Source organism: Xiphophorus hellerii, chromosome 11 (genome assembly GCF_003331165.1).
Source record: "Xiphophorus hellerii strain 12219 chromosome 11, Xiphophorus_hellerii-4.1, whole genome shotgun sequence".
NCBI classification, from domain to species: Eukaryota; Metazoa; Chordata; class Actinopteri; order Cyprinodontiformes; family Poeciliidae; genus Xiphophorus; species Xiphophorus hellerii.
In genome coordinates this window covers 19,341,517-19,364,179 of record NC_045682.1, presented here as the reverse complement: position 1 = coordinate 19,364,179, position 22,663 = coordinate 19,341,517, and the positions used below count along the sequence as shown (strand labels likewise).

Genomic DNA, 22,663 nt, shown 5'->3' with positions numbered 1-22,663 from the left:
CTAAAGAGGACAAAAATGAACCAGGAACAAGAGCTGGGAACTTATTCTGAGTTCCATCTACATGCTTGGTTAAACAATGCAAAAGTTAGTTTCGTTTTTAAACATGATACGATTAGATTAAGAGGTTCAGGCTTTGTGGTATATGTTTGTGAACATGAAAGAGAACAAGAAGAAGCTACACTTCCACCTTCAGTCGACGAACTGGAGCTTTAAGACCGGACTGCACAGGTTAAGCAGTAGGGGGCAACATCGCAACGTCAGGGGAAGTCAGCTGCCGCTAAACTCCAGAAGAAGAAGAATCCGCGCGATGAAACTCCTTCCGTGCTTTCAGTGCCGCTCATAGAGTCGCAGGTATGAAACATTTTCCGTGTAAATAAGTTCAGCTTACAGTTAACGCTTTAAATCTTTGGAAATACGATCATAGGTCAGAGACGCTCCGGTGTGTGTAGTCTGGAAGCTAACTAGTTAGCTAACTAGCACGGCTAGTTTCTGTTTCAGATCAGGAACTGCTGGTCAATTCATGGACTAGTCCAATCCTTAAAAAGTGTGCTGCTCTGTGTTATCAAATCTGAAATGAACTGAATCGAAGAGGGCTGTAGTTATCTTCAACTCACTGTGATGAACCCCATTCATTAACAGAATCTGCAAGTGGAAATAATTAAAAAATCACTTAATACAATTCACCTTCAGTCACAATTCACCTTCATGACAGGCTAGCAATAATAAATCAGCCGTTTAGTTTTCTGTTGGTATAGAACAAATTAGTTCAGGTTTGAAGAAACAAAGTATTATAGTTTATGACCTGGACCAGTTCTGATGTTGAGGAATCACCCCTTATGTAGCTTCCAACTTCTTCTTCTTCGTTGGTGGCACCCCCTTTTTAACATATTTAAATGTAGTATACGTTTTTCTTTATACATGTTTATTAAGGAATGTAGGAACATTGGGTATCTGGAGTAACGGGAAGTAGAATTGAAGCGTTTAAAACTTTTAGCAGATAAATAAAGGATTGATTTATTTACTACCCAACATGAAACAGTAGACTTGTCCAGGTCACACAGCGTGACCCCTGGAGCGGAGCTGTTTGGGGACACTTTTTGGTTGTTTTGGACAGCATTTACGTCCAGTCCTGATGTTCCTGTTGCCTCCCTGAAGTTGCAGCTTGATCAAAATTTGCCTGTAATGTAAACTTGAGTGTGTTGTAAGTTTTCTCTAACTGTCTGCAGGCTGAACATGGATGCGCTCTACGGTCCCCTGGGCGTTGCCGCCGGTCTGGGCTGTGGACTCTTCCTCGGCTGGCACCTGCGGACCCGCCTCGGCCCCGCGTCCAAGAGCCTCCTCATGAAATCGGCGGGGAACGGCTCCGGGGAGGCCAGCGTGATGGGAGAAGGCGGGGAGTTCAAGATGGTGCTGGTGGTCCGGAATGACCTGAAGATGGGCAAAGGGAAGGTGGCGGCCCAGTGCTCCCACGCCGCAGTAAGCGCTTACAAGCAGGTTCAACGCAGGAGCCCCGAGCTGCTCAGGCAGTGGGAGTACTGCGGCCAGCCGAAGGTGGTGGTGAAGGCGCCGGACGAGGACACCCTGATAAACTTGCTGGGCCGAGCCAGGGAGGTGGGACTCACAGTCAGCCTCATCCAGGATGCAGGAAGGACTCAAATCGCACCCGGCTCTCGCACCGTGCTGGGGATCGGTCCCGGTCCGGCCGAGCTGGTGGACAGCGTCACCGGAGACTTGAAGCTCTACTAAAATGTTGTCATTCTGAACGTAGACTGTGAAGTCAGTACTGGAATTACATGTCGTTTCTACAACAGGACGTGATTGCAGATGTTTGCTAAATAAACAAACTAATGGGCTCAACATACAGTCATTTGTCTTGCCAAAGTTGCACCGATCCAGTTCTGATACCAATGCAGACATGAGGTGCTTTGGTATCTTCTGAGTGCTGAATTGGCTTAGTGTTTGTTTTTTTGTTTTGTTTTTTAGCACAAACTGTTTTTAATATAGAAACAAACGCTGGTCTCAAGTTTTTCAGGTTTCCATGAACTAATTACAAAAAAATTCACTAATAAATGTACCAGAAATCTATTCAGACCTATTTTTCTTATTTGGTTGGAAACTATATAAATATTTTTTTAATGACATTTATATTTTTCAAAGATTACAAATTGTCTTTATTTCAGTCATGAAGTAAAGACAATTCACATTTTAACAGGGCAGAATTAGGGAAAGAATGGCTCTTTGAATAATAATGGTTGCACAACATTGGTCGAGTCTTGGTACTGAAAATAAAATAACCAAAGAAACCTCTGTAAACTATGGAAGGCTATTTGGGCCACTGGGAAAAGAATCTGATTAATGCTATGCAAAAATGCACAGAAGACATAAATGGTGGCTTTACCCAAACATCAGTAAGTCATATTTTTTTATTCTTTTATTTCTTTGCCTACACTGACATGAAATCAAAGCTTTGAGATTAAGGTGACAACCATTTTTTACTTCCAGCACATTCCCCCATGTACCAGCAGAGGGCATGAGATCCCTATATTTATATTTTTCTGGAGGTAGATGGGAGAAAAGGTTTTGTGCGCCATCCTGGGATTAGCGTCATTTACTAAAGTAATTTCAAAAGCTGTACACATCAAGTGTTTCTGTTAATTTTTAAGAATATGTCTTAAAGGACATGAAAACAGAAATATTTATCAGAAAATGATACAAGAGTAATACAAAAGTATGATCTAAAAATATCAGGAAAATTGCTAGCTCCCACTGGAAGGATGAACCACAAAAATGTCAATTCTGAAGAAGCTGGTTATTCACAATACTCTGAATCCACACACGATTATTGGAGAGTTGAGTGGAAGGAAAAAAGTGTCATAGAAAACAAAGCACAAGCAACAATAACATCTTTTGAGAAAACTGAAGCAACGCCAATTCTAGAGTTTGAGGCAAAATTCACAAGAGTTTTAAGACAAAACCATTTCTCCAGACATTTTAGAGCACTTCCTGCTTCCTTCTGCTGATTAGCTTTATTGCGATGCTGATTATTTTCCAGCAAGACTTGGCCCCTGTCCACACCATCAAAGCACCCAATACAGCTTGAGTGACCAATGTCCTCTATTGGCCACCATATTGGTTTGACCAGAACCTTAAAGAGAACCTATAATGTACTTGAAACAAAACAAAAAAATGCAACACCAAACCCAACACCACAGCTATCAAAGCAACCTGGACTTCCTGAACACATCAGGCTGATTTTCTCCATGCCACATCGATTAATTCATGTAAGCCCTGAATAAAATACTGAACAAAGCTTCCAGTAGCTCCACAATGCACAAGTGATTTTTAGGTTTTCATAAGCTGCAAACCAGAACCATCTGCATTTGAAATTCATAGTAAACTTCAGAGTATTAACGTAATAATCGGATACATAACTAATCCTAGTTTCGGTTTAAGAGCACATTGTTGGAATCACACCACCAAATATTAGCTATAAAAAAAAAAAAACACACTGGTTAGAAAAACTAAAACAAGAAACCATGACGCCACTCTTGACAAACAAAGCCTTTATTTTATTTTTATTTTTTTAAGTGGAAACAAAACCGCTGTTTCATTCATTATGATCCTGATTATGCACAATCAAGTATCGTAAGTGCACAATTTAAATCTAAGGTAATTTAGATAAGAATATAAGGAGTTAATGATTGATTTTTCTGTATACAAGCAAGCCTTTAGTAAAAATGTCAAAGCCCCCCCCCGCCCACGTTTTGACATCGTTTCAGATTTGGATGAGTAGGTCAACTGAAAACATTAAATGCAATCCCACAACGGGACACAAGAAGAAAGTGTGGAGCAAAGAAAAAAAAAAGAAAAAGAAAAAAGTCTCCTGCACAATTGGCAACAGTGACCAAACTGATGCAAACCGGAGTAGGACAGGGGCACGTTAGTCACACACAGGTCTGCAGTCCCTCCTGAGGAAGAATGGTCCCGTGTTAAAGCAGTGTGTAAAGCACACGGAAATGTTTTCTGAGAAGAACCGAGTTTAGAGACTTCTGCATAGGCTTTTGCTGGAAAGAATCAAACTTTCCTGTACATCGTATGTAAATAAGTCTTAGATTTTCTCCAACCAAACAGCCCTGAAGAGCGAGAGCATGGGGACCAGTAAAACGTAGTGTTTTCAGGATTATAGTCATGAAAGCAGCAGTCTGATGTTGCGAGAAAAAACAAAAAAAAAAACAACACAGAAGCAAGTTTTGGTGTCTGAATATACTACAATTCAACGCATTGTACAGTCGGACAAAAACGAAGCTGCTCACACGAGGACAGGAAAAGGTTCTACATTATCTTCTCACTATAGAGTGCAAAATCAGGTGCTTCACAACAGACCGTAAATCTGAGAAGAGAACTGGCTCTCCTCACAAGCCCACCCATTGTACATTAACCATGTCCCCATTCAAATAAAATACAAGAAAATTAATCTAGTCAATACGGAATGTGAGAAAATTAATCTGATTTAATCTTTTTGACAAACTGGGGGGAAAAAAACAAACTGAGTCCTTCATGACAGTTTCAAACAAAGGAAAAGTAAAAAAGAAAAAAAAAAGTAATAGTTTGTCAGTATCATCTCCCCGCTCCTAGTAGAGGGCAGAGAGGCGATAATAAAGGTGTGGTGAAGGACTGTTGGGAGATGGATGGCGCCTGGATGTGGACAGACAGGAGGCGGGGTCTTCACATGCCGTAGCCGAAGCCTGGCTGAGCTGCTGGCTGGGCGTAGCCTGCAGGGGCCTGGTAGCCGTAGCCGTAAGCTTGCTGTGGGGCCACGGGGACGCTGGGGCCTGCTGTCAGCATCAGCTGAGGTGTTCCTGAAAAAAAACAAAAAAAAAACTTTCATCTAAACTGTTTTATTATACACCAGTTTGACATACTAGCCATCTTTTTTTTTTACTCCAACTTGTTTTATAAGGTTAAATTTAAGGGTTTCGCCCAGTGTAGCTTGGTGGGCTACCAGGCTTTACTTGCCCCACCAGGCTAAGTGTAGTTTGTTGATTTGAAAAAGGTTTTTTATACACCAGTAACAAAGACATATTAAGCTAGGTTTATAGGTTTAAATTATGATGCCTGTTCGTGCACTTCTGAATTTGTGTCTTAATATTTCTAAACAAAACCACAGTGGGCTGCTGGTAGACTGCTCAGCACGTAGACCACCAGTCTTTCCAGGTTTCCTGGGGGAAAGCCTGAATTTCAATTGAAAATCCTGGATAAGAAAGACCAGCAGGAGATGAGTAAGGCGCTCTCGTCGACGGGGATCACAGCCTTTACCGTAGACGATGGGTTGCGTCTCTGTTGCCTGCTCCTCCTCTTTTCTTAGGGATTCTGAGGTTTCAAGCTTGTCGACCTGCATTGCAGAGAAATAAATATTTAGTGCCAAGTCTAAATGCGTTGCATATTTATAAATAAAAAAAAAATGCTGACATGCTAGAAATGGGAAAATGAGTATATACATAGCAAATATTTTAGATATTTCTTCATCATGTTTTGTATTGTCCTCCAGGCTCCATCTCACTATTTTTAGATCAGTTCTCAGATTCTTCTGATTTGGTGTTAAATACCAATAAGCTCATAGTGTTGGATTTTAACATTCATGTAGACAAAGTGTAACCTTTAATATTATGTTACGACTCAATTGACTTTGCTTAAAATATCCACAGGCCTACAAATTTCTGTCTTCATAATCTAGACCCTGTGCAGAAATATGGCACAGAGTGTGAACAGTTTTTCCCATTATTCCTTAATGTAATGAAAAGAAATTGATATACAATAGTTCAAACTCTTGGTGAAATGAGGGCAGGAATTGCTGAAGTAGAGCCTAATCTAATGCATTTTTGTTCAACTTTAACAGCAAAGCTTCTAATAGTCTGTGCCAGTCTCCATTTCTGGTGGATAAAACACCAAGTACAGATGTCCAACCACCACAACAGTCAAAATACTTTCCAAACTGCCTGACACACTGGAAAAAAATTTGTCAGAACAAAAACAAAACAAAAAAAAATCTTCAAGCAGCAAGTCAGAGGGCAGCAAAAAGCAAAACGTGTCCTGAGACGACGAGCAGCAGCACAAGCAATACGATACACTAAACATCTTCACATCCACATTCAGTTTGTCCATGCCTATAACATATGCTGACTGTCACTTGAGGCAGTCCCATGCGGGACACACTGCTGGTCATATTAAAGCTGCAGTGTGATGAGGCCAGCTGTCCAGGTGCTTCCAACTGTCTACTGCTATGTTTCAACAAGACATGCGTCCTAGTTAGCAGTAGACCCATGTTAAACTCTCCCAAAAGCTTTTACTCAACTCTCTGGGAGAAAATGCTCTTTTTAGGCTTTCTAGAGTTAAAACTTACACCAAATAGTTAAACTGTTAAAGTGAATTTTCAACAAAACTTCACTCAGCTGAACAGAATTATGTCCTGCTCTTTTTCTTATGCACTCCACTACATCTCTGAGGTTTTCTCCTGAGACTGAAGCATTTCTTAAAACACTGCAGTGGAGTGATAATGTTAACACGTTAAAGCTAAAACCATGCACACTAAGGGCTGCAATCTCCCGAGCAAAAACCGTGTTCAGCTTTCACCTTTTCCTTAAACGCTTCAACCTGTGAGGGGAAAGGTGCGGCACAGGAGATCAAGATTAAATATTGCCCTTCATTTAAAGACAGCAGTTCTGACATGTTAAAAAGGTGTTGTTTTTTTTTAAGACATGCACCAATCAGGATTTTCTGATTTTGTTTATGGCCTGATCTGGTAATTCTGACCTTCTGACAAATTTAGCAGATTTCAATCAAATAAAATTGAGCAAAAAAAACACGGGAGTTTTTGTGTCTTAATGTATTTTAGAATTGGAAAAAAAAAATTGTTCTTGACCTACCAATATTTGATCAGAGCACATCAAAGTTAAATGGCCCCACTGAGCACCTGATCCGATTGGTGCATCTCGTTTTTTTTTTTTTTTTTAAACTGCTGTTCTGGTGCTTTGATAAATGCACAAGTCTTCCCTCATACCTTGGAGAGGTACTCCCTCATGACCTGAATGAAGTATGGCATAGAAAAGTCCATGATGTTGTGCCTCCAAGAGGTCTCCAGCACCACGTCGGGCCGCAGCAGGTCATAGCAGGAGAAAAGGCAGGCGGCGAAACACTCCCTCTTGTTTTCCTGCAGGAACCAGGACAGCAGCTCCTCTGCCAGCTCCACGTCTTTGGATTCTGATGCGTACAGCATGGCGTCCTATCAGAGAGACGACGTGGAAAAACTCATTAAGTTTATTTGTATTTATTAATGTTCCAGTTATGAGTCAAAGGCAACTCTAAACGGGTGGGTTTTTAGCCTCTTTCAGCTGTTTTGCAGTTTTCTGCAAGTTTGTTCCAGATTAAAAGAGCATAAAAACTGAACGGCTCTTTATGTTTGGTTCTGGAGATGCAGAGCAGACCAGAAGACCTGACTGGTCTGGAAGGTATGACAACAGCAGATCTTGAAAGCATTATTTCATGAAGTCATTCAGTGATTTATAAGCTAGCAACAGTATTTTAAAGTCTATTCTCTGAGCTACAAGGAGGCAGTGTGAGGACCTTAAAAGTGGGATAATGTGCTTTATCTTCCTAGTTTTAGTCAGAACACGAGCAGCAGCGTTCTGATCAGCTGCCTTGACTTTTTTATTTTTTATTTTTTAAGCAGGCCATATCTCCATTTTCCAAAAAAACTAATTTCTCAAAGGTCAGCACAAAGGTCACCTAAAACTAATTCCAGGAAAAAAGCGAGTAGAAGCAGCACCTTATAGAGCTTGTCCTTCTTGCACAGCTCCACGCTCTGTTTCCAGCGGTTGTTGCCTTTGAAGAGGTAGGCAGCGATTCTTCTGAACTCAATCAGCTCGTGTTTCTCCAGGCGCTGGGCAAGCGAGATGTTGTCAAAGTTGTCGTAGGCATCTATTGACGTCCTTAGAGCCTGAAACGAGCGGCAAATTGGGCTTAACAGTTGAATTTTTTTTTTAAATAAACAGAAATCACACTGTGATGTCAGTCAAACTCACCTGATAGTCCTCTTCTGTGATGAAGAGGTTGTTAAGTGCTTCATTGACAGATTTGTTGTTGTGGTTCTGTACTGAGCGAAGGTATGGCTTGACCAGAGGCAGCTGTTTCACCTGAAAACACACGCACACACATGTTCAACATTGATGGCACATATAACTTAGAAAAACAACTGGACCTTGGTGTGTGTTTATCAGCTTCAAAGTACCTTAGCGAAGAAGTTTACAGCACGAGAGTGATCCAGTCTAGGGGAGAGCACCATCAGCAAATCATTCAGTAACAAAGGCTTGAACTCCAGGTAGAACTGGACGGCTTTGTAGTACAGCTCTACGTTGGCCACCTACACATGATGCAGATTGAAAGGTTTTTAGAAAATCCACTCCAAGACGACTAAAATTTAGATATTTCTCAATCTGACCAAGCCGTACTTTGGTGATTATGTCTTTGAACTGGCCCTCCTTCCAGGCATCTGTTGGGTGATTCATCATGGTGATGATGGCGTTGTCAAACTCCTCGTACTTGTCGTAAAGGAAGACCAGCTCGGCCCACAGGTGCGCCTGCTCTGCCGCTCTCAGGACCTTCGGGATGTTAACTCGGGACCAGAACAGCTCCAGATGCTCCCTCATCTTCTGGGGTTTGAACTTTGAGTACAGGATGGCCAGCTCTGTGAACATGCCCATGTGAGCACGCTCCAGGCCCAGCGCCGCCTCCAGCATGGTGATCAACTCCTCAAAGTAGCCGCGATCCTGAGGGAGACGTGAGGATGAAGGTTAGGGACGCACTGATCCACTTTTTTCACTTCCGATACAAACAGCGCAGGTTTAGTATCGGCAGATATCAAGCAGATACAGGAAAACAGTGCTGAATTTACTTACAGCATTTTTTTTTTTTTAAATGGACATAAATGTACTGATCACAACTTTGATAACTGTGGACCATTATAGCAACACTTAAATACACCAATAACTTCACAAACTTAGTCAAACATGCAAGTCAGCTCAATTAGTCAGTGTAAAATAAACTGAAAAAAAAAAAAAAAGATAGGTTGACTACTTTGGTCAAACGTGGCTGATGCAGATATTAATATCGTATCAGTGCATCTCTAATAAGGACGCTTTCATAATGAAGCGTAAAGGTTAAATAAGTCTGATATCACCTACCTGGTAATAGTTGATGAGCTCCTCCAGCTCGTCAGCATGCACCACTATGTGGAGGCCGCACATCTGGGCCAGTCTGAACTCCTGGCCGTCCACGCAGGCGAAGCACACCTCCTTCCAGGTGCGGGTGCTGTTGGCCTTGCGGGCTCCGTCCACAGCGGCTTGGTACTCTCCCAAGTGCACCAGAGTGGAAGCCAGGCGGCCGAAGTTGGAGACGTTGTTGTAAAGCAGTTTGGCGGCTTCGTACATTTTCTCGTCGTAGCAGCGGTCGCCGACCTGGAAAACGACGGAGTAAAGGTCCAGGGTTTAAATGTGGATCGGGCAAAGGAGGGAGACTGTGTTGTGCGTCGGAGCAAGGTTGACCTGCTGAATGTGAGCGTTGTTGGGTCCGTTGATGAATTCCTCGAGTTCGGCCAGGCGGTTGGTTTTGGCCAAGGCAAAGATCAACTCTGTCTCCACGTATGACTCACGAGCCTTCTTGCGAGCCATCTGGAGGAACTTGACGAGATCCTCCCAGTTACCTGGAAACATATTTACATGATGGACCAAGTTAACCCAAAAAAATATATATTTTATTTTAGTTCTGGCTGTGTGCTTATTGTCCTGCTGGAAAGGGAACCAGTTGATTGTTTAGACATGAGGTTTAACATGGCTGCTTCTTTGAGATTGTACTTATTCTAGATTATCCTACTTACCGCTCTTATCAGCTGCCTGGACCACCTCCATGTATGCAGACGGGTCGTCAGCTTTGATGTAAGAATCAATGGCTTCTTTAACCAGCTCCTTCTGGAGCTGAGCCTTGGCCAGCTGGCTCCACACAGCAGGCTCATTGCAGCGTTCTGCAAACTCATAGGCCCGGTCCAGGTTGCCGATATGCTCGATGAGCACCTAAGGAGGAGGGGAAACAAAGAAAAAGAAAAATTGTAAGCCTCCTTTAGTTAATAAGGCAAACATTTATGCAATTTCAAGAGTACAGACCTGCACGGCTGAGGTGTTGACGTCAAACTTCTTGAAAATGGCGAACGCCTCCTCGAAAAGTTCATTGCTGATAGCGATGTTTGCGATATCAGGAGCGTCGTAGTTGTCCAGCCTGCTAATGTATTCCATCACACGCGTGTGGTCGGCTTTGATTGCGGTCAGGATCAGAAGGTTCTGCAGATTCCTGGAGAGAGAGAAAAAAAAACAAAAAACGATTAGCACTTCTTTGGGTCAAGTAAATCTGAAAGTGGTGAAACCTGCATAAATGACCTCACTAACTCAAATTTAAGACTTTAAGACCACTATGAAGAAATTTAAGACTTTTATTGTGAGAACTGCACAAAGTATAATAAATTGGTGCTAAACTTGCACTTATCCACAATAGACATAAAAATCTAGCTACCTATCAAGGGTGTATTAGCAGCTAGTTACTTGTAGCATCAAATGCCTTGAGTTATAAATAACCCAATAAAGACGTCAACTCAAACTTGCCTGAGTCCCGCGAGAAAAAAAAAAAACTACATAGGATATACGAGATTGAATAGTTTCACCATGACAAAATTTAGGGCCTGTGATTAATGTATTTAAGGCCAAATTGCTTTTTTTTTTTTTTAATTTAAGACATTTTAAGGCCTTAATGAATTTATGACTTTTGGATAACAGTTGAGGTGAAGAACATCCCTACCTGTGTTCACTGAAGACGGAGTTGTCTAACACTATTTTCTCCAGCAGCTCAATGAGCTCATTGGGCAGGTCAGCAGTCATGAAGGCTTTGACGGTGACCGAAACCTCCTCAGGGTCCTGGGTTTCCGACAGAGCCGTCTGGACCACCTGAGGACAGAAACAGTGTCTGAGAGAAGCACCAGGAGAAGGTAGGAAGGAAGCTTTACCGTCAGGTCTTCAGACTCTACCTGGTCAATGAGTGGCCGTCTGTAGGGGTTGCTCTCCAGCAAAACACTGGCCCACAGCTCAGCGTCTCTACGTCTCACTAGGTAGCGAGACAAGCTCTTGAACAGAGAGTTCTCATTGCAAACCTGACGGGAAAAAAGAAAATTCACATTTATGTCTGATGTAGAAAAAAAACGTGTGGATACAGGATAAGAATGAATGAAATGTATCCTCACATTGATGAGCTCCTGGTCGCACTGTCCCCGCTCATAGGCCACACAGGCCAGGTGAGGGTCTCTCTTCTCGCAGTACTTTCCCACCACACGGCTGTCGTAGAACGGGTTTTCCCGCAGGAAGCGTTCCGGGTTGTTGTTGCTGTCGATGTAGATCTTTGCCAGAGCATTATGGGTAGCAGGTTCTTCACAGCCTTCATGGATGCGGGACTCCAGCCAGGGCAGCAGCAGCTTCAGTCTGGGACAAATAGAACAGCATCAAGAGCGGAGCTGAAACGATTACTCTGATTAACCATGATGAATCAATTGAATTGGCAACTAATTTAGTAATTGATTAATTATTAACTGGAGTTTACAGACTGAAAAAGCACTTCCATTAGGAAATAAAACCCAGTAAGATAAAATTAAGCCAAAGTAGAACAAAAAATATATACATTTTACATTAAAGATAAACACCTTTGTTGGTACATATGTTCTACCCAAAACTCAAGTGCGGTAGTTTTTGCTTTACCTAGTTAAAAATAAGGAAAAATTAACCACTTCTAATAACTTCATGGAATTCCTTTAATTATCTTCAGAGTTAAGTAAAGAAAGCTAATGTGTGTGCATTGTTAGAGCACCTGTTCCTCTTCTCCACCTCTGCAACCAGTTCATCCGTGGAGAACTGTCCTCTGACGACCAGGATCAGACTCTTGATGACGTCCTCAGAGCAGTCCACATCCAGGAGGCCCCCGACGACAACTGGGAGACGGCTGGGATTCACCTGCCACACAAATCCCACAGTAAGCATCTCAAACAAGGATTGTGGCTGCTGGTAAAATGTCACTGCCGTGGTTCTCACCTTCTGGACATAAATCTCGATGTATTTCTGCAAGTTGTTTCTGTACAGGTAGAGGACAAGATCGTGGACAAAATCAAACCGGTCACAGACGATGATGAGCGGCAGCTGGTCAGTGAGTTTGGCTTCCTGTGTGTCACAAATTGAAAGGGGAGATATTAGTAATTTGTAACATGTATAACAACTTCTATAACTCTATCTACTCCAACCTGATAGCACAGGGTTTATCCTTTACTGGTATTTTGCTTAACACGTTAGATTTCAAAAACTCAAAAGCACAGGTTGCTAGCTAGCTACGAGCGACTGCAATTGCAGCACAACCAACTGACTAGCACTACATGACCTATACTGCATTCATAGTGTATGGACTGTGGTGTATACAAATATACGCCTCCATACAAAGGCAGGTTTCATTTCCATGTTTCAAGAGAAGAGGGACAAGGAGAAAGGAAAACAAATCAGGATCCTGAGGTGGAGAAGGGTGAAGGGAAGGTTTACCTGATACATGTCCTGCCATTTCAAAGCAGAAAAGCAAAGAAAGAAAATTCACCACGGTCAGGATTTAGAAGAGATACAAGCAAACTGCTTAGAGCCAGTTCGTTCACTCTGATCATTAACCTGTGGACCTTTAACGTGTGTGTGCAGGACTGTTGATACACAATTTAAAAAAACCCGGATGCAAATAAAAAAAATTTTTAAAAACGTCACCTTGAGGAAGTTCTTGACACGCTCCGGATCGTAGCAGTTGCTCTCTCTGCAGATCCTCTCCACCTCTTTAATTTGGCCCGTCTTGCAGGCAGCTTGGATGTACTTGAAGTGGACTTCGGCATCCTGACTGAAGTTCACAATAGAGCCCAGGAAGTAGAACAAGCCTGAGGGACACAAAGGAAATTCAAGTCCATAAGCAACATCCATGACTTCAAACACTAAATATATCAGACACCAGCATAAAAATGAGCAACCATGATCTCATCTGGTGTGACTGAGTCCATTGTCCTACTAATGCACTCATGCCAGGCAATTACAGTTGATTCGGGCAGCTTTTAAAGATTTGAATAAAACTAATGCCAACTAAAATAAGATCTGAAAGTGAAAGAAATTGAACGTTTTACTAAGTGAATCATGGCAACGGTACAGGATGCCATAAGCCTGGGTTCTCACCTTCGAAGCTCTTGAAGGACTCGAAGAGCTCAGTGAGAGACTGAGTGGAGAGCTGTTCATGGTACTTGGAAGCCACCTGAACACAGATCTGCAGGTTCTGGCGGATGTTAGCTGAGAGCATGGCCCTGAGGCACTCCATTGAATCTTCCACCGACAGCGAACCGAAGAAGTTCACCAGCCACTGGAGTAGAAGAACATTTGTTCGGTTTGTTCATACAAAAAGATAAAGGCCCCCCCCCCAAAAAATAAACAGTTGTTCTGACAAAGAAAGGATTCTACCTCAGGGTTGAGGAGGTGTGTGTGCACGACAGCACGCTTGATATCATACAGATCTGTGTAGTGCTCCAAAGCCCTTTGAAGAAGACCAGCCTTCTCACACAGCTGGGCGATGTGAGCGCGGTCATAGTGTGTGAACATCTGGTTACCCAGGATAGCATCAGCAACCTACAGGCACAACAGAAACATTAGAACAAACATTTTTTGTATGGTGTCTACCATTTTTTTTGACAATGAACACCGGTCCACCTGTGGGGCGTGCATGAGGTTCATCTCCAACAGGCGAGTCTGCAGTGGCCCTTCTGACGGTCTGTTGTTCTTTAAAGCGTCGAGGAGGAAAGAGGTGCACTGCTGGATCAGGTTGTACTCCATGAAAACGTCCACAATCTGAGCAGATACAGACACACAAGGTGAGATCTTTAAAAAAAAAAAATGCGAATGGATAAAAATCTGAAACCACCACTAATTATACAAGGTAATAATGCATTTTTATCCATTTCAGTGTAAATATAGAAAACTTTTCAAAAGAGATTGTAAAGTACAGTACGCCTCTGGGTTTAGTAGGACAAATCGCTGGAAGTCCTTTGAAATGAGACAAAATACAAGAAATTAAAAAAAACTTTCACCAAGTTTTAAATGCATGCCAACATCAGCCACTAAACTCTTCGCTGCAAGAGGACCAACTTCAGGGAACATTTCTATTGCATTTCCAACAAGAAATCTTAAAAAAAAAAACAAGCACATTCCCTTCACATTTTATGAAAATATTTGTTGAATGAACTCTGTTCATTTTTTTCCACGACAGTATCGGAGCCCATTTCATATCTTACCAAGCAATGAGATTCAGAAAGAACTGAAAAAAAAATCCTGCTCAGCATAAAGGACTTTAAAGAAAAAAAATAAATAAAGACTAAAATTGTTTAACTAAGATTTAACAGCAGATTTAGAAAAAAATTATTGTGTTCATCAGAAAAATATTTTTGCATGCGAGTCCATAGAATATGTAGACAAACATATACTATAACTGGATGTAAAAGACTGTAAAGTGTCCATGACTAAGTTATTTCTAAACTCTTCATCTGCCTGTACAGCGCTTTAGGGAACACAGGATGCTCTGTCAGCAGTTTGTGTTTATGTTGCAGAGATTCTGCAGACGTTGGAAGTAAAGGAAGTAGTGCATTTCCTTTATACTACAAGATAGCTGAATTCCACTGCTGTATCCTGCACCATTACTCGATTACGTGGTACACACTACTTCAAAGTCAAGTTAGGATTAAGGATTAATTATGTTCATGTGCAAATGGCAAAACTAGTTCCTTCTGACCTGTGTGATGTCTGCTAATGGCTCTTCATCCTGGACCAGCATCTGTGCAAACTGCAGGCCTTGCTCTGGGTTTATGCGCATCACGTTCCTGAGCAGGAAGATCCAGTCTGGGGTGTAGCCCACCTTCAAAAAGAAATACTCATCAAATCAAACCTTAAATGCAATGAGAATAAAACCTTATTTTGATCTGTCAGGTTTAGTTAGAATCTAAAGTAGATTTCGTACCTTCTTGGCATACAGGACGATTTTGGGGAACTGACCAGTCTCTGCAAAGCACTGAATGACCTTGTTGGGGACATTCGCCCGCAGATACACGCTGAGGGCTAAGGTCGGATCCACCGCCTTCACCAGATCGCCCAGTTCCTCTGAACACTCCAACTGAAATGAGCAGTGACATACAAAGTTAGATTGGATTTCTATAAAACATTGTAATGCAAGGGAGGAAACCTAGAGAAATATAAAACCATTAAGATATTACATTTAAAGATAAACCATTTCACTCCCAAAGCAGTCAGTTATTTAGTGTTGAGGAATCCAAGATGGAGCCTCAGTTTTAAAGTGCATGAATTCCTTGAATATCAGATGATCTCATGCATTCATAAACAAGCTAGCCGTTTGTGTAAACAAAGCAAGTCAGGAAGTGGCAGGAAACGCCTGTGTGTGAGAGCAGGCTGAGCAAAACACTTCAAGTACCTTGTCTTCCTTCAGCCACTTCTCCAGAAGCTGCTTTCGTCCCTGCTGGAGCACGGGTCTGCAAAGCTCCAGGGACTCAAACTTGTTGAGCTGGCCCTGATCCAACAGGATACCAAAGTACTGCAGCAACGGAGAGGTCTGGCCCGGCTGAGTGGGAACGCTCTGGAAGCGGCGGATGGTGTCCGGTGTGCGAAGTATTCCCTGAAAGAGGAAAAATAATGGAATCAGAAGGGAACTGAAGATGAAAACAATGGGCTAGCACAAGAAACACTGGAATAATTACAGCCAAATTTTAAAAAAACATAAATAAAAAATACCTTTGGTGCATTAGCAGCAACTTTGGCAGCTTCAGAGTAGTTGCCAGCAGCAAACAGATTGTTGAACTTGCGTGCAAAGAGCTCTTCAGCTCCAGCCAGGTTGTTGCGGACAGCCAGGCGGAGGGCGAGATCTGGATTCTGCAGCACGTTGTTGATGTATGGAATGATGTTTTCTTCTTCCACACAGACAGACAGCACCTGGGTCAGAAGACTTTTTTTAAGTCCATTGAAATACAGAACTAAAAAAAGAAAACTGATTTGGAGTTTTCAGGAGTGATTAGTATAGATCACATCTCTACCATAAAGAAAACCAAAAATGAAACTTCAGACCAAAAAAGAAGAAAAAAGTGAAATGTGAATAACTTTTTGCTTAGCTTAAAACCGCAGTTTCCTTCCCTCTGTAAGCTGTGCTGTAAATCATCACCAGGAAAAATTAGCTGATCTAAATTAGTTTTTTTGGGAGAGACCAGGCAACTGAAAGAAAAGATCAAATTAAAGGAGCAGGAACAAAGGGGTTGAAGGGATGGTAGAGGAGCTAATGTATGCATGGGAACAGTCAGACATGAAGTACCCCACTGTTTAAGTATTTTACTGATCAGATGTATAGAGGGAAAAAAATACAGATACTAGAGTGAACATACACAGCAGAGCAGCAAGTATCAAATGTAACATGAGCAGTAGTATCAAGTGCACAAGATGTTCACTGACACAGATAGTAAAGCAGAAATATGTTGAAAGCAAAGAGGGGGAAGAAAAACGACAGATTCTGGTGTGGAAAATCAATAAGAAGGCTGAGGGCACTCAATGCTGAACATTAATATGAAACTTATTCATGATTTCATAGGATTTCAAATGTTCTTTCACTTCCAAAATGGCACACTACTGACTGCATTTTTATTGCATTTCATCACAATTGTTTTCCCCACATGATTTTATAACTATCTGGGATCCATCTGGGTTTCTGCTTCTTAAATTACTGATTTTCTCTTAGGGGCAGATCTCAAAAACACTAGTTACTCCTAAGCTGGCTAAAAAATTTAGAACTCTGTCAAATACAGGAAGAAAAACAGTAATAAAGATTTCCAACTTCAATTGGCAAAACAATTTCTTAATCTATTATTCATTCTTTTCCCAGCAGTGCCAACAAATCTTTGACTTAATGCATAAAATACAAGAGCATGAGGAATGAATAAGACACTTGAATGTAAAGAAGTGTTTTATAGATTGAATGTAGCACTGCAGTGTTGCATTAAAGCACAGGTGTCAAACGTCAGTCCTCAAGGTCCACTGTCCTGCAGTTTTTTAGATGCGCCACAGGTACAAAACATTGGAATGAAATGGCTTAATCACCTCCTTGTGTAGATAAGTTCTCCCAGCCTTGCTAATGACCCAATTATTCTATTCATGTGTGGTGCAGCAGAGGCACATCTAGAAGTTGCAGGACAGTGGCCCTTGAGGACTGGAGTTTGACACCCCTGCATTAAAGATATCAGATTACCAGATTTTGTTGCTAAGCTAACCAATGCATCTGTTAGCACTAGAGGCCAAAGCAGTGGCCTATTTCTTATCAGATCACTGCCTCCGTACATGTCCACGTGACTTGAGCGCGCGCACACACACACAGATACATGACTGCCCCTACATGCAGGCATGTCTGCCACGACTCAGATCAACTTTCCTCTCTCCACTCAATTATTCATGTGGTGTGTGGCCTGAATGGAACATTATTAATCAGCTGGCTGGATCCAGTTCTCCTCGCTGGTTCTGCTTTATACACACGGCAACATCCAACCCTCTCCACTCCCTGTGTGTGAAACACTAGCTCATGGATTATTTAGAGCGCCTCCTGGCAGAGTCTGAGCTTGCCTCGTGATGACAAACAAAGCAGGAGCTTCTTTCAGAGGCCCATGTCACAACACGACGTTTGAAACATTCGTTTACGTCGCCGCAAATTAAATGAAAGGTGTACGATATATTGTTTGATAGATTATAATGAACAGTAGGTAGTCATCAGCAGAAATATACAGTCACAATAATATGACTGAGCATCCACGTTCTGGGTCAACATCAATGCAATAGTCACTGGTGGGTAAGTTTACCTGTCCCTTTCGGTTGACCCCAATAATGCCTGAGGTGGCATCATGTGGCGCCGTGACGAAGATGGTCTCCCCACTGATGCGGTTCATGTAGATGCAGGTTCCAGTCTCCAGGTCGTACAGGTGGATGTAGCCATATTTGGTAATGAGGAAAACCACATTGTGCTTTGCACTTATCTGCAAAAGAAAGCAAAATTAAACCATTTCCCTTCCAATGAAACAAAAAACCGCAACAATAAAAGAATTTATACCAGAAACTGGCATGTCAAGTAATGCTTGTTTTGCTGTTCTTAATGAAACAAACCTGCATGGCCACAGGAAAGTCATTCTGTGCTTCAGGAGGAAAGAAGACATCCACTGCTTTCTTTGGAAATGGCTGATTACCAGTTGGTGGGGTTCCCACCTCAATAATGTGCAGCTAGGACAAGCGGGGAGAGAAAAAAAAAAAAAGAACTTGATTAAATTTATTGGTTCATTGATTCCTTTCCTCCCACATACAACTACAATGAGCAAATGATCACCTTTCCTCCAGCCTGGCCCCTCACAGCAAAGCAGAACAAAGTTGACTCTTCTGCGTTTCCTTCAATCTTGAACTGGGCGAAGCTGGCAGCATGGCCTTCAATGGGCTGAGAAACCTTTCTTTCAACGGAGTAGAGCTGCATGGCTCCCACCACTCTGTTTTGCTGCAAAACAAAATATATAAACATAAGCATGAGTGTAATCACAAACGCACATTTGTAAACATCTACTAATATGATCAACAGTAAAAAAGAAAATTCGTGGATATTTCAGATATTTCTAAATATTATTTTTTGCACATATTGTGCAAATGTCAAACTGGGCAAGGCAGAGTGTTTGCAGGGATTTTCTCTTCAGATCACAACTTGAATTCAATTGAGCAATTTTTGTGCCTTTAACATCCATTCAAATGCATTTTGACTGGAGATGCACTAATCAGATGTTAATATCTGTATCAGTCCCAATATTGGGGGGAAAAATAAATAAATTCTAGATTGGATTGTGACAATGTGCCTGAGCCACAAGGTTCAGTCTCATTCTATGCTTTGTGCTCCAAGTGACGTCATACCATGTTATTTTACATTATATTTAGAAATTCTAATTGCATTTTCTGAATCACTTGATTCAGAAAGTGTTGCTGACTACACTGTCAGTTTATTTTACATTTGCCGTTATACTATAAAATTGAACAGACTGAACACATCAAACTGACTGAACTGTGTTGTTGTCATCTGTCTGACCAAGCTTGTGAAGCTATTAGTGTATTTAAGTGTTCTGTGCTGGCAGAGTTTTTACATAAATTTGTAAATCAGTACATTTATGTCTGTTCAAAAAAGGGCTTTAAGTCAATTCAGGACTGTTTTCTGTATTGGATTGGTATCGGCTGATAAACCTCATGTTGACATTGGAAGTGAAAAAAAGTGGATCAGTGCATCCATAATTTTGAGTAAAGCTCTTTTGTAAGTTTATTAGTATTTCTGTAAATCTACCAGATTGCATATATGGGAGGAAGATTTAAAAAATTGTTTGACTATTCTAAAATGCTGCCAAGTTTTGTTATTGCCAGGATTAACCAATACCCCCTTCACCCAAAAAGAAGAAGAAGAAAAAAAAAAAACCCTGTTACATTACCTGAGCTGAGATACCAATGAGAAGGAGCCATTTCTGCTTGGCGTCGGTGCGGTAGTTGATGATCTGGCAGCCTGCCAGGCTGGAGTGGCGATCAAAAACTTTGACAGGCTGAGAGTCGCCCTCCATGCTCCAGTGGTAAACAGCGGTGTCAGTCACAAGAGCAACCGTGTTCAGAGAGATCCACTTCCAGAAAGTCACGTCGTCTGTCATGGTGTGTGCTTTCATCTTGCTCTTCATCTCAATGTTAAAGATCTGAAGGGTTTTGGCCGCTATGAAGAAGAGGATAAAAGCAGGAGCCAGGCCCAAAGAGAACATTAGAGTTTCTGATGCATTTCCACCATCATTCCACACACATACGTTGGATTTATTGCAAAAGAAACACCAAATTTAAATTAAAGTATTATTGAGTAAGGATGGCAGGAGTGATAGACAGGGGGATACCAAACATGCTGCAGTAGGAAGCTACCTAATCAAGCAAGAGGAGCACTGAAAAATAGAGGAAATTGGGGAGGAGAAAAAAAAACATTTGACTTCCAAAGAAGCTATACCAATAGTAAATATGCAAACCAAATTTATACTTAAAGAAAATGCATGCTCCAATTCTAAGAAATGTCTACAAGATGTCTGAGAAAAAATATATATTTGTAACCAAAATTTACCAAATTTTATACTTGTTTTCAAAAGATTAAAGATGCACTGTTGATTGACAAAGGTCTGATATTAAGAAATAAGAAAAACAAATATTCAATAAACTGGCCAGAAGTGTGACTCATTCTCAGTAACTAAAGTAATTGTGATTATGTCAAAAAAGCCATCAAGAAAAATACGCAACAGCAGAACAACAAGAGAAAGAGGCTTTTTTAAAAAGGTGTACACGTTTTGTACCTTTAGTCAAGACAAAAGCACCTAACGAGTTATTTTTATGAAACTGTGTGAACTAGACATTAAAATATTATATACAAAAGGTTCACTCACCTGCATTCTGTGTGTTATATTAGTTGGGATTAATTTAGTGAGCTTAAGCTTCATTTTTAAAAAAGCAGTGTGATATTTGTTTGCTTATTAAATACTCAAATGCATTTTCACAGCCATCGAGATTACTTCGTCATCACAAAGCCATAAAATCAGAGTACAATAAGCATTCTGTTGAATGGACCGCTTGATTAGGCAGCCACATTTTAGAGAGCAAGCATTAACGGGGTCTTAAGGAGTAGTTGCACCTGTGCACAGGCATTGTGTTAATCCGTCAAGTGTAGTTAAATGAACAGGTTAGGGCTCACATCGCAAAATGATACACTGAAGAGAAGGCAGACGGAAAGAAAGAAGGGCCTTTACTAGACTGACACTAGAATGTATAAACAGCAAGGGGCTTAGAAACTGATCTAAGCCTCTACATGTACTGCATGTATTGTTTAGTATTAATTTCATTCTCCCCTTATATTTCAGTAAACTTGACAATGTGTCAGAGTCCTCCCTCTAAATGGTACACAATGGTTTGACTTTTTTTTACTACACGACAAAGGTAATTTGTTTTATCTATTGTAAATTTGAAAATGTCAGGGTAGGGTATGTGCATGAAATTATACAAATAAATTACTTAACACATTTCAGTTTGTTAAGAGACAAATAAGCCAAGTAAGGATGTTAAATATGACTTTTCCCTACACACCTAGACTACCCAACCTTTCCGTAGAAAGTATTTGGATTTATTTCCTTTATTGATGACTTCTTTAAGCAAACTACTGAAATCCCTGTTATAAAGACAAACTACTATGGGAACTGGTAATGAATACTATCGCAGAAACATTCAGATTTTAATCGTCTTAACATAATTTGCCAGTTTATGAAGCAGAGCTCTCACTGTTTGCCGAGAAGGCTGGATGTCTGAGCTAAATGGTAACAAGGCCCCATTGCTTTCCTGTGTTGTACTCTGTAGTTTTGACAGTTAATTTTTTATAAAATAACTCGAATTAGAACTACAAGTCATGGAATAAATTAACTACAAAAGCATTCATCAATTAAAAAAAAAGATTAAATAAAAGTCCTAAAATTTAGGACCTAGTATTGAAATTCTAAGTGTATATAAGCATATAAGGCCAGAAATTGAAACTAGAATTCAAGGTTTCCCCCAGAAAACTTGTCAAGAACAGTGTTTGGATGCTAAGCAGTCATTCATCCAGCGCCCTGTTTGTGTTCGAGTTAAAAAAAACCCCCACAAAAACGTTAAAGTAGACAGGAAATTTGAAAATATCACTTAATAATTATGTGTTATTGAAAGATTGGATGAATAAAACCTGTACACCAACTGTAAAGCCTTAAAAAATGCAAACATTTTAAAAAGACTTAAAAAAAAAAAAGGCAATGTTTAGGTTGGTGGGGGCACAAGTAAAGCCTGGTGGCCCACCAGGCTTATGATGCACAGGAGGAAAACCTGGAATTAAGGACTTTAATTCTATTCTTTAAAAAATTTCAAATCCTCTTCATTTTTATCTTGAAAATCTTATATTTTACCACAACCATAACAAATTCCATATTAAACCCTAATTACAATAAGAAATGCAGTATTTGGGCTTATCCAGGCTGATACTAATTTCTAGGTTTTTTTGTGGTCCGATCTCTTAAGTCAGATTTAGATTTATTTTTCCACTACTAAATAATAATAATTTTTTTTTTTTTTTAAGTTCTCAATCCTTGGGCCTGCTGTGATTTAGTGTCTACACAACGCTTACCACCACAAATAAAACTACAGATCAGTATTTTTGGCTTGCATATTGCAATTTAAATCACTTGATAAAGAAAAGGTCTAGATCTAAACAGAATTAATTTTTTTTTTTTTTAAATAAATTGAATCAAATGTTATAGGACAGCTTCACTGATTATAATTGCTAACAAAAACTTAGCAAGATATGGTAGTCCAAGAGAAGTATCAAACATCTCTGTTCTTCAACTTAAAAACAAATTTGAGTCAACAATATT

At 40.7% G+C, this 22,663-nt stretch overlaps 2 protein-coding genes across 5 annotated transcripts in view; one reads left to right on the top strand and one right to left on the bottom strand.

Moving 5' to 3' along the window:
- Positions 1-223: 223 nt before the first annotated feature.
- ptrh2 (peptidyl-tRNA hydrolase 2) lies at positions 224-2,085 on the top strand. The gene is made up of 2 exons (XM_032575692.1): positions 224-351; positions 1,227-2,085. Exon 2 carries the CDS (start codon positions 1,234-1,236, stop codon positions 1,744-1,746), a length of 513 nt encoding a protein of 170 aa, XP_032431583.1. The 5' UTR covers positions 224-351; positions 1,227-1,233; the 3' UTR covers positions 1,747-2,085.
- Positions 2,086-3,546: 1,461 nt separating this feature from the next.
- The window catches only part of cltca (clathrin, heavy chain a (Hc)), a 29,876-nt gene continuing 10,759 nt past the window's right edge, over positions 3,547-22,663 (bottom strand). For 2 of the 4 annotated variants that reach the window (XM_032575687.1, XM_032575688.1), the window contains 29 exons: positions 19,688-19,956; positions 18,559-18,720; positions 18,342-18,455; positions 18,041-18,214; positions 15,942-16,139; positions 15,625-15,825; positions 15,157-15,309; positions 14,932-15,054; positions 13,857-13,994; positions 13,611-13,775; positions 13,332-13,512; positions 12,879-13,042; positions 12,174-12,299; positions 11,953-12,095; positions 11,336-11,570; positions 11,123-11,245; positions 10,897-11,042; positions 10,212-10,395; positions 9,929-10,121; positions 9,597-9,754; positions 9,237-9,509; positions 8,505-8,822; positions 8,285-8,416; positions 8,079-8,189; positions 7,823-7,993; positions 7,058-7,279; positions 6,631-6,651; positions 5,317-5,392; positions 3,547-4,859 (listed from right to left, as the gene is read on the bottom strand). In XM_032575687.1, coding sequence (XP_032431578.1) covers positions 4,726-4,859; positions 5,317-5,392; positions 6,631-6,651; positions 7,058-7,279; positions 7,823-7,993; positions 8,079-8,189; positions 8,285-8,416; positions 8,505-8,822; positions 9,237-9,509; positions 9,597-9,754; positions 9,929-10,121; positions 10,212-10,395; positions 10,897-11,042; positions 11,123-11,245; positions 11,336-11,570; positions 11,953-12,095; positions 12,174-12,299; positions 12,879-13,042; positions 13,332-13,512; positions 13,611-13,775; positions 13,857-13,994; positions 14,932-15,054; positions 15,157-15,309; positions 15,625-15,825; positions 15,942-16,139; positions 18,041-18,214; positions 18,342-18,455; positions 18,559-18,720; positions 19,688-19,956 — 4,808 coding nt within the window. In that variant the 3' untranslated portion in view covers positions 3,547-4,725. The remainder of the gene's footprint in view (positions 4,860-5,316; positions 5,393-6,630; positions 6,652-7,057; positions 7,280-7,822; positions 7,994-8,078; positions 8,190-8,284; positions 8,417-8,504; positions 8,823-9,236; positions 9,510-9,596; positions 9,755-9,928; positions 10,122-10,211; positions 10,396-10,896; positions 11,043-11,122; positions 11,246-11,335; positions 11,571-11,952; positions 12,096-12,173; positions 12,300-12,878; positions 13,043-13,331; positions 13,513-13,610; positions 13,776-13,856; positions 13,995-14,931; positions 15,055-15,156; positions 15,310-15,624; positions 15,826-15,941; positions 16,140-18,040; positions 18,215-18,341; positions 18,456-18,558; positions 18,721-19,687; positions 19,957-22,663) is intronic. The other 2 variants (XM_032575690.1, XM_032575691.1) reach the window with 1 other exon arrangement.

Coding starts and splice junctions, on each gene's coding strand:
- ptrh2 (XM_032575692.1), top strand. CDS start 1,234: ATGGATGCGCTCTACGGTCCCCTGGGCGTTGCCGCCGGTCTGGGCTGT.